Source organism: Trichechus manatus, unplaced genomic scaffold (genome assembly GCF_000243295.1).
Source record: "Trichechus manatus latirostris isolate Lorelei unplaced genomic scaffold, TriManLat1.0 scaffold00057, whole genome shotgun sequence".
Lineage (NCBI taxonomy): Eukaryota > Metazoa > Chordata > Mammalia > Sirenia > Trichechidae > Trichechus > Trichechus manatus.
In genome coordinates this window covers 12,698,128-12,713,145 of record NW_004443993.1, presented here as the reverse complement: position 1 = coordinate 12,713,145, position 15,018 = coordinate 12,698,128, and the positions used below count along the sequence as shown (strand labels likewise).

At 53.8% G+C, this 15,018-nt stretch overlaps 1 protein-coding gene across 1 annotated transcript in view; it reads left to right on the top strand.

Moving 5' to 3' along the window:
- The first annotated feature begins 2,020 nt into the window (after window positions 1-2,020).
- THOP1 (thimet oligopeptidase 1) overlaps window positions 2,021-15,018 on the top strand; it is a 21,433-nt gene continuing 8,435 nt past the window's right edge. The window contains 4 exon segments of the mRNA XM_004378486.2: window positions 2,021-2,114; window positions 6,876-7,088; window positions 11,898-12,046; window positions 13,863-13,974. Of these exon segments, the coding sequence (XP_004378543.1) occupies window positions 2,099-2,114; window positions 6,876-7,088; window positions 11,898-12,046; window positions 13,863-13,974 (490 nt within the window). The 5' untranslated portion in view covers window positions 2,021-2,098.

Below are 15,018 nucleotides of genomic sequence, written 5' to 3'. Positions count from 1 at the left end.
AACTCATCCAGCGGCCTGGCGATTTGCTTCCATAAAGAGTACAGCCAGGAGAACTCTATGGAGCAGTTCTAGCAACAGGTTTGGTTTTTTTTTTTTTGTTTTATTTTGGCTCAAGAGATAGGAAAAAAAAAAAAAGCTGTGGCAGGAGTTGAATGAGTGAGAGGGTGAGGGTCTTTGTTATCCAGTGCTGATAGAACGGAAATACCACAAGTGAGTGACTTTAAGGAACAGAGGTTTATTTTCTCACAGTTTAGGGACTACAAGTGCAAATTCAGGGTGTCGGCTTTAGAGGATGTCTTTGTCTGATGGCTTTGGGGGAATGTCCTTGTCTCTCTTCAGCTTCTGCTCCTCCGTTCCTTGGTGATCTTCATGTAGCCTGGCGTCTATCTGCCCCTATCTCCGCTCGCCTGTTGCTTGTTTACTAATCTGTTCTCTGACATCTCCAAAGAGATTAAGAAACAACCTACACTAATAAAAAACCCGTTGCCATCGAATCGGTTCCGACTCATAGTGACCCTATAGGACAAAGTAGAGCTGCCCCATAGGGTTTCCAAGGAGCTGCTAGTGAATTCGAGCTGCCGACCTTTTGGTGAGCAGCGGAGCTCTTAACCACTGCGCCACCAGGGCTCCTCTACCCTAACACTGCCTCATTAACATAACAAAGAAAATCCATTCCCAAATGGGATTATAACCACAGGTATAGGGATTGGCATCTAAAACACATATTTTTGGGGGACACAATTCGATTCATTACAGTGGGTGGTGGGAAATTCTCTACAATGACTGCCAACTGACCACCACCAATGGTTTAAAGTTACCAGAGCAGTCTCTCAATTCGCTTCTAGCCTATTTAAATCGCATGCGCGATTAATACCCTTGATTACTTTCATTTCTTTTGCAGGAATAAAAGAGGTAGGGTGTTTTTTTTTGTTTTTTGTTTTTTTTGCCATTTAATTCTAGTAATTTTTACTTTGCCCCGGAGTGCCTAGAGTTCTCCTCTGAAACATACGAGGTTGTCACGAATTGGAATGGATTAGACAGCAATTTTCTTTTAGAAGCTGGGTAGGATTCTGGCAATACTGATAACATAGGAAAACACGAGGATCTTACGTGACGGAGCAGACTTGTAAAACTACCTAAATACACAATTGTAAGTTAGAAAGGACCAGACTCACTACCGTCGAGTTGCTCCAGACTCATAGCGACCCCATAAGGCAGAGTAGAACTGCTCCATAGTGTTTTCTAGGCTGTAATCTTTACAGAAGCAGATTGCCACATCTTTCTCCCAAAGAGCGGCTGGTGGGTTTGAACTGCCTACCTTTCGGTTAGCAGCCGAGCGCTTAGTCACTGTGCCACCAGGGCTCCTTAGCTAGAAAGGAGAAACACGCCAATTAATACTGAGCTAAGCTTTTAAAGAACTATCTGTATGGGATCAAATTGACAACATCAACTCGAAAGAGTAGAAAGGAACCTTCAGGAGCAGTGATTTCACGCTAATGGTGGAGGAACAATTTTGAAAAGGAGAGTAAGAATGATTGCATAACTTGAAGAATGTAATCAACATCACTGAATTGCACATGTAGAAATTATTGAATTGGTGTATGTTCTGCTGTGTATACTCCCAACAACAACAAAAATAAAATAAATTATTTAAAAAAAAAAAGAGCAAGAAAATACTAGAGCGAGAAGCGCAGGTGAAGAAGTACCACCAAAAAGAGCCTCACACACGGGCTCAGAGGCGCCAGGCCCACGTGTTGTTTCCACAGACGCGCCCAGCGGCTCTGGGGGTGGAGCCCGAGGCTCCGCCCCTCCCACTTCTACGATCCAATGAGGAGCCGGGAGAATCCTGGCGACAGCACGACGTGCGTCCGCGCGGGGCCTGCCGCCAGGAGGTGTGGGCGGAGCTCGGGTGTACGTCAGTGTCCCGCCTTCCGCGCGCACGCGCCCTCCCAGTGTGCCCTGCGCGCGGCGGGCAGCGGGCGCCTCAGTGTGGGAACTGCGGCGACGACTGAGAAACTGAGGCAGTCGCGGCGGCGTTGGAAGCAGTTCACCCCGGACGAAGTGGAGCGAGGGAGCCGCCGGCGCACACCCACCCACCATGAAGCCCCCCGCAGGTACTGGCCGCCCCTCGGCAGCGCGGCTCCCACTCTCTGTCCCCGGGCGACCCCTAGACCCTCGAGCCTCCCGGGGTCGCAGCTTGGGCCTCAGACCGAGCCCAGTGACCCTAGGGTGACCCTGGCCAGGTCAGGGCACGAGCCCGGGGCCCCCGCCCCCTAGTTTGCGGAATGAATGAGCCAGTTTTCCCAGCGCTTCATTCATTCCGCAAACTCGATGTCAAGGACTGGCCAGGCCTGGGGTGGACTCGGGGGTCACCGTCCTCGCAGACTTCTAGATCGGAGGCAGACGGTAAACACGTTACCGAGCAGGGGAGGATTTCAGATAGCGGGAGCAAGTAAAAAACAATGGGGCAACCTCATGGAGACTGGAGGGCAGGTGGTTGTCCCGGAGGGCTTCCTGGTGGAGGTGACGTTTGAACCTAGAGTTGAATGGGGAAAAGGCGCTGTCCTGCCCGGATCTGGGGGAGGGCAGAGGCAAAGGTCTGGAGGCGGGAACGCGAGTGACCTGTTTGGAGAACAAGAAGCCGGTTTGGCTAGAAGTCAGTAAGTTGGCAGGGCCTTTTATTTTAAGAACATAGGCGCGCAGTGGGATGGCTTTTATTAGGGGGGTGACGTGACGTGATTTATGTTGGAAAATCACCCAGGTTGTTGTGTAGTGCCTTCTTGTGCCCTTTTGGAAGCAGATCTCCAGGCCTTTCTTCTGAGGCATCTCTGGGTGGGTTCCAATCGCCAACACTTCAACTAGTAGTTGAGCACTTAACCGTTTGCTCCACCCGGGGACTCCTTCCTTACTGACTGTTGTAGGGTACTGTGGAGTCAATTCTGACTTATGGCGACCCCTGGTGATAGAGTGGAACTGCCCCATAGGGTTTCCTAGGGCGTCATCTTTATGGGAGCAGATCACTAGGTGATCTTTTTCCTGAGGAGCTGTTGGGTGGGTTCGAAGCGCTGACCTTTGGTCTAGTTGAGCACTTAACCATTTGCACCACCGAGGGACTCCTGCATGCTTGCTAGTACCCTTGAATTTTTTCTTGCCCTCCTGCACCCTGGCCCCACTCTCCAGATCTTTCTCCAACAGACTGCTATGAGGATAATAATAATAATTATGGTTATTTAGGAAGGCAGGAATGCTGTCCACCTCGTTTGCTGCTGGGTGTTCAGCTCAGTCCCGTGCATAGATGGCAGTCCGTGAATATTTGCAGGATGAATGCATGTGCTCAGTTTCCTCTAATCCCATCTCCTCTGGGAGCTTCTTACCAGTTCCAGCTCACAGGGATCTCCATCTTTCCTGAGCTCCTGAGGGTTTCATTACTACAACGTTTAATATAGACCCACAGTCCCTTGTGTGCAGTTTTGAAACCCCAAATACTCTGCACACAGAAGGATATTGCCTAACTTTGGAGCATTTGGCCAGAAAACCTCACCTGTATTGGCTTGTTATTGTTGTTGGGTGCCCGTCCAGTCGATTCTGACTCATGGCAACCTCATGTGACAGAGTAGAACTGCCCCATAGGGTTTCCTAGGCTGTGACCTTTATGGGAGCAGATTGCCAGTACTTTCTCTTGAGGGACGGCTGGGTGGACTCAAATCACCGACCTTTCAGTTAGCAGCCAAGCCCTTTTTTTTACACTTAAAAGTAACTCTTTTTTTTTTTTTTTGACTGCTTTAGGTGAAAGTTCACAGAGCACATTGGTTTCCCATTGGATAGTTTGTACATAAAGTGTTTGGTGACCTTAGATTCATTGCCCACAATGTGTCAAGTGTCACAATTCACCCCATTTCCGCCTTGGTTTCCCCATTTTCTTTTGTCCTGATTTTCTACCCCTTCCTGCTTTCTCATCTTCACTTTTGGGCAGGTAATGCCCTTTTGATCTTGTGTAATTGATTGTTCTAACAAGTACATTCCTCTCGGATGTTATTAACTCATTGTTCACTTTCTAAAATTTTACTCTTTAAAATCTTCTAATACTTTTTTTTTTGTCTGTAATTTTGTGGGCTTTATTTTTAACAAATATTTACACAAACAATAAGTGGGGAAACCATCTAGGGTCCAAGTGAGGTTAGTGTTTATGAAGTGATTTCTAGGGAGTGTTCATAGCCGTTGTTATTTTCATGACTGCCTGTATTCTGAGGGTAGTATAATTAGCCTATCACGCAGGATTCCAACCTTGTTTGAATGGGGTTGTTGCAATAGTCTAATACATTTGCTGTGGAAGCACAGTATTGGGGAACTGTTTGCAGTTAGGGTTTTTACTTTCATTTAGCTTAGATTGTGATTCAACATAATTTGTGGAATTTGTATACGGGTAGATAATTTTATAAAAATTTATCAAAAGGAGATGAAAAATTGATTATTTGGTTAAAAGTCTCTGAGGAATGGTTTGACTTTAATATCTTCTTGGTTTCTTTTTATATAGTAAAAAAAAAATTCGATTCTGTGAGCTTATCTCATTTCTTTCTTTTGAAATTTCTTAACTTCTGTAACTGGTTCTTTAATAGTCATCAGTTACTGGTGATCTCTCTTCGTCATTCACAAAATATAGCTTGAGACCTTTGCTCAGAAAGGAAGACTGAGGTGTTAACAATCTTGCTGTTTCCAGGTTGAGTTCCCTACTCCCGTGAGTTTTCAGTGATTGTCGCTGCAGCAATCACTGTACGTCTTTGCTGTTAATTTTAGTTGTGTTACTCGTGTTTTAAACCCTGTCATTTTTTCCCCATAAGACTAGTGGTATTAAAGTTTTGGTGTTTGGAAGTTTCAGTGTTTCTGGCCTTGGTCTAAGTGTGGGCCTCCACGGTCTTTGGTTAAACAATTATGGCCTGAAATAATAACAGCTGTGTCTTGAAAAACCCTTTGCCGTTGAGTCGATTCTAACTCAAGTTGATTCTAACTCATGGCGACCCCATGTGTGTCAAAGTAGATCTGTGTTCCACGGGGTTTTCAATAGCTGCGTTTTTAGAGTCCCTTCATGGTGCAAACAGTTCATGCGCTCGGCTGCTAACTGAGGTTGGAGATTTGAGTCTACCCAGAGGCACCTTGGGAGAAAGGCCTGGCAATCTGCTTCCAAAGAACCAGCCGTGGAAAACCGCATGGAGCACAGTTCTGCTCTGACACACACGTGAGGTCCCCCTGAGCTGGAGTCGACTCGGCAGTAACTAGCCACTGGATACTGGGAACCTTGTGTCATTCAGGGCGCCAGGCATTCTTCCCTTGTTGGATTCAGACGGGTCTGTGCTCTGTGATCTGAGCCACTCCCATTTTACAGATGGGAGTCCTCTTGCTGTGATTCCACAGGTAGCAAGTGGCAGAGGTGGGGCCCAAACCCGGGCAGTCAGACTTCAGCTGCTACACTCTTAGCTGGCCACTGCCCCCTCCCACTCCCAGGCCTCTGCCGTGCACACCAGGGCCTGGCCGACTGCGGCCCACCTGGTTTGCGTAGCCCATGAGCTAAACATGCTTTTGAGATAACGCGAGGACAGATGTGGCCCGCAAAGCCCAAAACATGTGGCCCCTTACTGAACAGGTGTGCGGCCCCTGTTCTATACCCACAGGCTCTCCCAGGTTCTGCCAGATGGTTTTGTTACTTCTCTGGCTCAGCCACACTGGCTTTCCTCAGAAGTCACGCTTCTGGGCCTTCCCAGAGGTTATTCCCTTGGCCTTGACCCCCACCCAGCCAGTCACCCTTTAACCATCCCTTCCTCAGGGGCCCTTGGGGCGAGGTCCCTAATTATACTCCCACAGTACCTGGACATCTTGACCGCCACCCGCTCCTGAATTCCATGTGGAGCTGGTGAGTGGGGGGCTGGTGTGTTCTCTCGGCCGGGCGTGGCCGGGCATGGGATAGGGAAGGAGCCTCCCTCTTCCTCTTCCTCTCTGGCCCGTGAGAGTTGAGCTGTGCAACACTAGCTCTGGAGCCCCCTGTTCTGTAAACGCCTGTGGGACCTGGGTTTGGTGTCTGGAGGGCAGGATTTTTTAACAGCTATGTGAACGTTTATGGCTAGATTCTTTTCTGGGTTGGAGCCACCCTGAGCACTGTAGGGTGTTGAGCAGCATTCCCGACCTCCACCCACTCAATGCCAGTAGCACCCCCCAGATGTGACACCCATGGATATATCTCCCAGTGTCCTCTGAGGGCAGAATCACCCCTGGTGAGGACCCCTGGGTTGGGGGATTCCACTGACCTCCAAGAGACTCTGCATCCCATAATCAGCTGACCTACTGATGTCCCAGGACGCTGCCCACGTTTGAATCCACACACTGAGTGGGGAGGAGAGAGGAGGGAAATCACAGGAGCTGGAGGGCCCCCCTGGTTTACACCAGCTGAACTATCAGGAATTTATTCTGGTGTGTGGTGTGAGCAGGGACCCAGTGCCAGTGTCTTTCAGATAAATAGCGTGGGGTCTCTCCCCTCTCGGCACTGCTGACATGGGGGCTGCATTCTTCTCTGGGCTGGGGCTGTCCTGTGCACTGTAGGGTCCTGAGCAGCATCCCTGGCCTCCACCCACTCGATGCAGCAGCACCCCCCCACAGTCGTGACACCCACACATGTCCCTAGACATTGCTGAGTCACCTGGGGCAGAGTTACCACAGGTGAGACACACAGCTCTAGAGGATGGAACTGTCTGTGTGCACCCACAGAGCGGCCTTACTGATCTGGGCGGGGAAGTGGGCGATACTCCCCCACCCCCTAGTTCCTTTGGCCCTGATTCTGGCCTTGGAACAGACACAATGGGGGCTGTTCTTTGTTTCCTCCTGTCTAGCCTGTGCAGGCGAGGTCCTGGACGTGGCGTCTCCGTGCCCCATGGTGAACTACCTGCGCTGGGACCTGAGCGCCCAGCAGATCGAGGAGCTGACCAGGGAGCTCATGGAGAAGACCAAGCGCGTGTACGACCAGGTGGGAGCCCAGGAGTTTGAAGACGTGTCGTACGAGAGCACGCTCAAGGCCCTGGCTGATGTGGAGGTGTCTTACACGGGTAAGTCCAGGTCGGGCGCCGTGTGTGGCTCGATGGTGCCAGGGGAGGTGGTGTGACCCGGTGGAAGTGCTCAGCTGGAGGTGTGGGGGGCGGGTTCAGACCCCACTTCTCATTGCTTCCAGCTGTTGTTGTTGTGAGCTGCTGTCAAGTCGCCCCAACTCATGGTGACCCCGGGCACCACGGAATGAGACACTTCCTGGACCTGTGCCGTCCCCACGATCTGCTGTGCATTGGACTGTGGTGGTCCAGAGGGTTTTCACAGTCACGTAGTTTCTAGCTACTTCTTGGTCTCACTCTGGGGGATCTCTCTGTGAGGTGCGGGTGATCCACCTGCTCCCCAGGTGGTTGTGATGAGCAAACGCAACGGCCCAGGTAGAGGCACCTGTCAGGTGCCGGTCACCGAGAGGCATCCAGGAAAAGCCGGTGCCCCCCGCTGCTGCCTGCGTCCCGCTCCCCTACTCGTTGCTGACGCTCGTTCCTGATCAGTTGCGACACTTGAGAGCCTTGAGCTGGGAAATCTGTCTGAACAGACACCTGCCCACATGTCAGCTCAGCTTCCTGCCTGGAACTCAGGTCCTCTCGGGCCCCTTTCCTGCCCCTGGGGGCATCTGTTTTCTCTCAACTTCTGCACTTGGCCACCTTCTGTTTGCTCTTGTCACCCCACCCTGCCGCCATTCGGTGGCCTCAGTGCCACCTGTCTGAGTGTCACGGGGCTGCCAGAGCAAGTGCTGCACACTGGGAGCTTAACATGCAGAAACGCGCTCTCCCCGGTTCCGGGGGCTGGAAGCCTGGAAGCTGTGGGCAGTGCCGCGCTCCCTCAGAAGGCTCTGGCAAGGAGCGTGCCGGTCTCTTCTGGCATCTGGGGCTTCCCCCGAGTCCTCGGCATCCCCGGCTTACAGACCATCACTCCAGTCTTCGCCTCTGTCTTCACATGGCTGTCTTCCTCTCCATGGGTCTCTGTGTCCAAGTTTCCCTCCACTTATAAGGACACCAGGAGCCCTGGTGGTGTAGTGGTTAAAGCGATTGACTGCTAACCAAAAGGTCAGCGGTTCAAAACCCCCAGTGGCTCTGTGGGAGAAAGCTGTGGCAGTTTGCTTCCATAGAGATTTGCAGCCTTGTAAACCCTGTGGGGTTACTATGAGTTGGAATCAACTTGACGGTAGTGGGTTTGGGTGTTTTTGGTTTTTACAGGGACGCCGGTCATTGGCTTAGGGCCCGCCGTCCTCCCTTACGACCTTATCTGAGCTTATTATATCCGCAGAAACCCGGCTTGCAAACCAGGTCACATTCACAGGTTCTGGGGGACATGAATTTTGGGGGGACACTGTACACCCACCAGCTGGCTCCTTCTCTTTCTAATCCTTCTCTTGATGATTTTGGGGGGACACTGTACACCCACCAGCTGGCTCCTTCTCTTTCTAATCCTTCTCGATGATTTTGAGGGGACACTGTACACCCGCCAACTGGCTCCTTCTGTTTCTGATCCTTTTCTTGATGATTTTGGGGGGACACTGTATGCCCGCCAGCTGACTCCTCTTCTAATCCTTCTCTTGATGATTTTGGGGGACACTGTACACCTGCCAGCTGACTCCTCTTTCTAATCCCTCTCTTGATGATTTTGGGGGACACTGTATACTCGCCAGCTGACTCCTCTTTCTAATCCCTCTCTTGATGATTTTGGGGGACACTGTATACCCGCCAGCTGGCTCCTTCTCTTTCTGATCCTTTTCTTCCCTTGGTTAGGAGGGAGGTGGCTGGTGAAGTCAGTGATGACAGCTGCTCCCCAGAGCCCCTGTAGGGATTGTCAGTGTACACACGGTGTCAAGGAACGCCCCCGCCCCCCGATTCTCTGGCAAAACTGTTTGGGGAACCATCCTGATTCTTTGGATTCAAGCTGAGGGGTCCTTGTGTGTCCCTGAGGCTTCGCGTGGTGGCGTGCCGACCCCGGGCTGCACCGTGCAGGCTGCCGGCTTTGCTGGCATGAGCGATGTGCAGCAGGCTAGGGGTGAGGCCACAGCTTGGGAAGCCGGGTCCTGGCTGTGCCTCCCGTGCACGCTGCGGCTCAGGCGGGGTTTAGCCCGGCGGGGTGCCTTTCCTTCCCCCTCATCTCGGAGTGTCCTGAGGACCGAGTGGCAGTAATTCCCAGCATTGCCCAGCAGACAAGGGCCAGGCGTTACTTGGTCTCCCCCCGCCTGACCTTGTCTCGTGCCCTTTTCTTCTCCATCTCGTTGTCAGCTGATGTCGAGGCAGCTCCGACTCACGCAACCCCACGCACGACAGAAGGACGCTCTTCCGGTCCCACGCCATCTTCCAGATGGCAGGCCGTGCTTGGTCCATTGTTGTCTTTTATCCTAGGGGCCCATCTTCCAGCACTGTATCGGATCCGTAGGGTTTTCATTGGCTGGTTTTTGGAAGTAGATTGCCAGGCCTTTCTTCCTAGTCTGTCTTAGCCTTGAGGCTCCATTTTGGAAGTAGACTGCCCAGACTTTCTCCCTAGTCTGTCTTAGTCTGGAGGCTCCCCTGAAATCTGTTCACCATGGGTGACCCTATTGGTGTTTGAAATACTGGTGGCAAAGCTTCCAACATCAGAGCAACATGCAAGTCACCACAGAATGACACAGTGACAGATGGGTGGTGGCTCTACTTAGTAGCCAGAGTAATTTTAAAGATAAAGTTGATCATGTCAGTCCCCTCGTATGACCCTTCAGTCCCTTTCCACAGCCCTTGGGATGAAGACAGTGTCCCCAACATGGTCTACCATGCCCTGCACCGCCTGCCTTCCCTCGGCACTTCCCGGGGCTGTCTGCCAGCCACGCTGTCTCCCTGCAGTTCCTCGGGCTTGGCGCGCTCCCCACCCTCAGTGACAGCTGGCAGAGGGGACGACTCGCCTCACCGTCCTGACAGGGTGCTCCATTTTCAGCTCCACACACTGAGACTCGGGGATGCTGTCATTGGCCCCAAATCACAGAAGTGACTGAACCGCAAACTGAATTCCAGTCTCTTCCTTGGAAAGCTTCCAAACCAACCCTGTTGCCGAGTTGGTTCCGACTAATAGCGAGCCAATAGGACAGAGTAGAAGTGCCACACAGGGTTTCCAAGGCTGGCATCTTTACGGAAGCAGACTGCCACATCTTTCTCAGGAGCCTCTGGTGGGTTCAAACCACTGACCTTTTGGTTAGCAGCCAAGCGCTTAACCACCGTGCCACCAGGGCTCCTGTGGGGCTTCTAGGAGAATGAAATAAGTTAATATTTATAAAATGCTTAATGAAAGGCCTGGCACGTACTCAGTGTTAAATACTGTGTGCTGTTGAGTCAGTTCCGACTCACAGCAGCCCTAAAGGACAGAGTAGAACTGCCCCGTAGGGTTTCCAAGGCTGTAATCTTTATGGAAGCAGACTGCCACATCTTTCTCCCGCAGGGCCGCTGGTGGGTTCAAACCTCCAACCTTTCAGTTAGCGGCCAAGCACTTAACCACTGCGCCACCAGGGCTACCCTGTTTATTTTTCCTTGTGATAGCAGCTTTCTTGAGATGTAACTCCCATATCGTACACTTCACCCGTTTATACAATTCAGTGGTTAATATGTCCACAGGGGTGTGCAGCCATCACCGCAGTCAATCTTAGAACATTTCCGTCGCTCCAAAAAGAAACCCTGCGCCCGTTAGCAGTCGGTGCCCGTTCTCCCTCCCCAGCCCCAGCCGACCACTAACCTGCTTTCCGGCTTTCCTGCTTTTTCCCGCTTTTTTCTTTCGTGTGTGCTTTTTTTTCTGAACGTTTCACGTCAGCAGAATCATACGGCACGTGGTCCTTTGTGTCTGGCTTCTGTCACTGAGGGTGACGTTTTCAGGCTTCATCTGTGGCCGTGTATCCGCTTCCGTCCTCTGGCGGAGCAGTAGCCCGCCGTGTGGATGGGCCACGTTGTGTCTGTTCGTCGCCTGGGCACGGGCGCCGGGTTGTTGTTCCCACCATTTGGCCGTCGTGAAGGCCGTCGCAGTGTACTCTGGGGTGTATTTTCTGTGTGGACATGTTATTTCTTTCAGGTAGATACCTAAGGGTGGAATTACTAGGTTGTGTGGTAACTCTGGAGCCCTGGTGGCACAGTGGTTAAGAGCTCAGCTGCTAACTAAACGCTCAGCAGTTCGAATCCACCGGGCGCTCCTTGGAAGCCCTGTGGGGCAGTTCTGCTCTGTCCTGTGGGGTCGCTAGGAGTCAGAATCAACTCGACAGCGACGGGTCTGGTTTTGGTTCTGGTGACTGATGATCCCCTTCTGAGAGTTGAGCCACTGAAAACCCTGTGGAGCACAGTTCTGCTCTGACACGTGGGGCGCCAGGAGGTGGTCGGCTCGATGGCAGTTGTTCCGTGTTTTTCTGGTGGCTCTGCGTTAAAGCCTAGGCTTTAGAGCCACCCACGCTCCCCGTTACACAGAGAGCGGGCGGGCTCTGTCAGTTATAAAGCTGCTCCGGACCTTAAAGCACGGCCCTCCCCGGCTGTGGATCTCGTTCTAGAGTTCTGCCGGCCTCTCACTGGGGTCACACCTTTCTCTATGGTGTCCCTTCCTGCGGGAGCGTCATGGTGTCACTTGTCAAGCCTGTCCCTGTGTGTCCCTTCCTGCGGGAGCGTCATGGTTTCACTCACGCATCCATTTGGTCTGTGAGGTCTGGAGGGCATGGGCTGCAGCTCTTCACGCCTGTACCCCGCTGCCCAAGAATGTTCAGGGAGTGAATGAGCCGATTATCTGGGGTTTGGTGGGCGCCGGCCAGTCTCCATCCAGGGTCCGTTTTCACGCCTGTCTCGTCTTGCCTGTTTCAGTTCAGAGGAATATCCTTGATTTCCCCCAGCACGTCTCCCCGTCCAAAGAGATCCGGACCGCCAGCACGGAGGCGGACAGAAAGCTGTCAGAGTTTGACGTGGAGATGAGCATGCGGCAGGATGTGTACCAGAGGATTGTCTGGCTGCAGGTGAGGCTGCAGCGCAGGGCACGGCTGACGCAGGTGGGGTGCGGGAGACCCGGACCGAGAGGCCAGTCTCTAAAGAACCAGAGAATTCTGCACTCGAGATTTTAATGAGATCACGCACCTACAGCTCAGCCCCGAAAGCCTCTCCCACATCCACCACTTCATGTTATACCCCTCCTGGCTGTTACCGAGAGATGGTGTCTTAAGTTCCATGTGTGAATAGAGGCCCAGTGACACGCTCAGGGGGACAGGGCACATCTGGGGTTCCGCCTCTCGTCAGTGCTCCCTCTGCACACCCGTGATGACTGTCTTGTCCTGTGTCGCCATAGCGCGAATACCACCTGTGGGGGCTTTAGAGGACAGGCGCTCATTCTCTGTTCTGGAGGCTGGAAGGCCAGGTCAGGGTCTCGGCCATGGGGATTCTGTGTGGCCTCTCTCCCAGTGTGTGCTGTCCGCTGGCGATCCTTGGCCTTTCTCAGCTTGGAGATGGACCCTGCACGGTGTCTGTCTGCCCCCTGGGTGAGTCTCTGGGACATGGTGTCTGCCCCCTGGACGTGCGTCCATCTGCCCCCTGGGCGTGCGTCCGTCTGCCCTGTGGGTGTGTCTCTGTGACACAGTGTCTGTCTGCACCCTGGGAGTGAGTCCGTCTGCCCCCTGGACGTGCGTCCATCTGCCCCCTGGGCGTGCGTCCGTCTGCCCCCTGGGCGTGCGTCCGTCTGCCCCCTGGGTGTGTCTCTGGGACATGGTGTCTGCCTCCTGGGTGTGAGTCCGTCTACCCCCTGGACGTGCATCCATCTGCCCCCTGGGCGTGCGTCCGTCTGCCCTCTGGGTGTGTCTCTGCGACACAGTGTCTGTCTGCACCCTGGGAGTGAGTCCGTCTGCCCCCTGGACGTGCGTCCGTCTGCCCTGTGGGTGTGTCTCTGTGACACAGTGTCTGTCTGCACCCTGGGAGTGTGTCTGTGTGTCTGACGTGCTCTTTTTATGTCTCAGAAGCGATGAGGTGTAGGAGTTACCCTGCTCTGGTGTGGCTGCATTAACATAACAAAAGAAAAACCGTGTTTGTAAACAGAGTCCCAGCCACAGGGACAGGGGCCAGACTTCGACACACATTGTTGGGGACATGATTCAGTCTATGACAGTGACCTCTGCTGCTGCTAATTGGCATGAGAAGCAGAAGAGACCTAAGATGTCTCCCGCGCCTGTGATTCATCCCCGTGGGCACGGGCGCCTGCAGCTCGACATGCCTCTCCCGTTCCCTGGAAAACGCAGCCGCTTTGCTGTGGTGCAGATAGGGGCAGGCGAGGCCCGTGAAACCGTAAACACTTTCTTTTTCACGTTGAAGTTGTTGAGACAGTTGTAGCCTGGTGTGCAGGTGTAAGAAACAGCACAGAGGGGTCCCTTGTGCACTGGGCCCAGTTTCCCCCCAGTGCGAACACGTGGCCAAACTGGAGTCAGTGCCACCCCCAGGATGCTGACAGTGTCGCCGCCCGCCGAGCCCGTTCCTGCTGAGCCGCTCGCCTTTGGAGGCGCTCTGGCCGGTTCCGGGCTTCATTACTGCAGATGAAGCCGCTGAGAACGGTCGTGTAGGGTTTGGGCTGCACACAGGTTTCTCAGGACTGGGGCCCAGGAGCGCACTGCTGGGTTCTGCGGCAGCCACAGCCTTAGTGTGTGGAGAAACCGCCAAATGGCTTCCCAGGCGGCTGCACCATTTTACCTTCCCACCAGCCACGCGTGAGCGATCTCGTTTCTCCATAGCTTCCCTGCAGTTGGTGTTGTCGCTGTTTTCCACGTGAACGGTGTTTTGATTTTGTCGTTCTAGGAAAAAGTTGAGAAGGATACGCTGAGGCCGGAGGCCACGCGGTACCTGGAGCGGCTGATCAAGCTCAGCCGGAGGAATGGGCTGCACCTCCCTGAGGAGACCCAACAAGTGAGTGCTGGGCTCTCAGGCGTGGTGGGGGATCTCACGTCCCTGCACCCCTGTCTCCCCCGTGGGCCCCCTCTTAGGAAGCCCAAGCCCCTGGCCAGGTGCCATCTTTAAGCTGCCTGAGAACCCGAATTCTGGGCAAGGAGGGGTCTCCGAAACAGCCTCTCTATGCCTCCTCTCCTCCCTCGGTGCTCCAGGGCCGGGGGGCCCCGTGAGAGAGTGAGGGGCCCAAGGCCATGCATGCACCGTCCCATTCAGTCCTCACTGTTACCTCTGTAGATGGCGTCTCCCGCTTTCTGGCTGGGAACGGAGACTGAGGAGGGCAGTGGCCTGCCCAGGGTCCCGAGGTTACTAGGTGACGGTGTCTGTGCTCAGACCCCCATCTCTTTTCTTCCTGTGCTGGGCAGCCCCAGACGTTCCCGCAAGGGCGCCCTTCCGCTTCCGATCCTCTCGTGCCTCCCGAACGGCCACACGCGGCAGTTTCTGCCTTACCGAGGCGAAGGCTCCCCATCTGGTCCCGTCTGTGTGGCGTTCTGCCCCTCTTTCCTGAAGCTGGGAGCCCTGCTGGTGAATTGGTTAAGAGCTCAGGCTGCTAACCAAAAGGTCAGCAGCTCGAATCCACCAGCCACTCCTTGGAAACGCATGGGGCAGTTCTGCTCTGTCCTGTAGGGTCGCTGTGAGTCGGAATTGACTCGATGGCACAGGGTTTGGTTTTTTTCTGGCTTCCTGAGGCCTGGCAGGACTCGGCCCTGAGAAAGCCGGCCCTCAGGGAAGCTCAGCAGGCGCCAGCTGGCTCTGAATGGGGATCTGGCTTGGTGGGCCCACACGGCCGTTGAAAAGGCTGTTGAAAAGTCCTCATGTGCCCTTTGGGATGCTCAGCCCCACTGCCCGTCCTTCAGATTGGCTTCTAGCGGCTGTCCTCGTCATGCTGAGGAAGGCTGGGGGCCAGACCCGCCTCCTGAGTGAGGGGCCTCCTGAGTGAGGGGCCTCCTGAGTGAGGGGCCTCCTGAGTGAGGGGCCTCCTGAGTGAGGGGCCTCCTGAGTGAGGGGC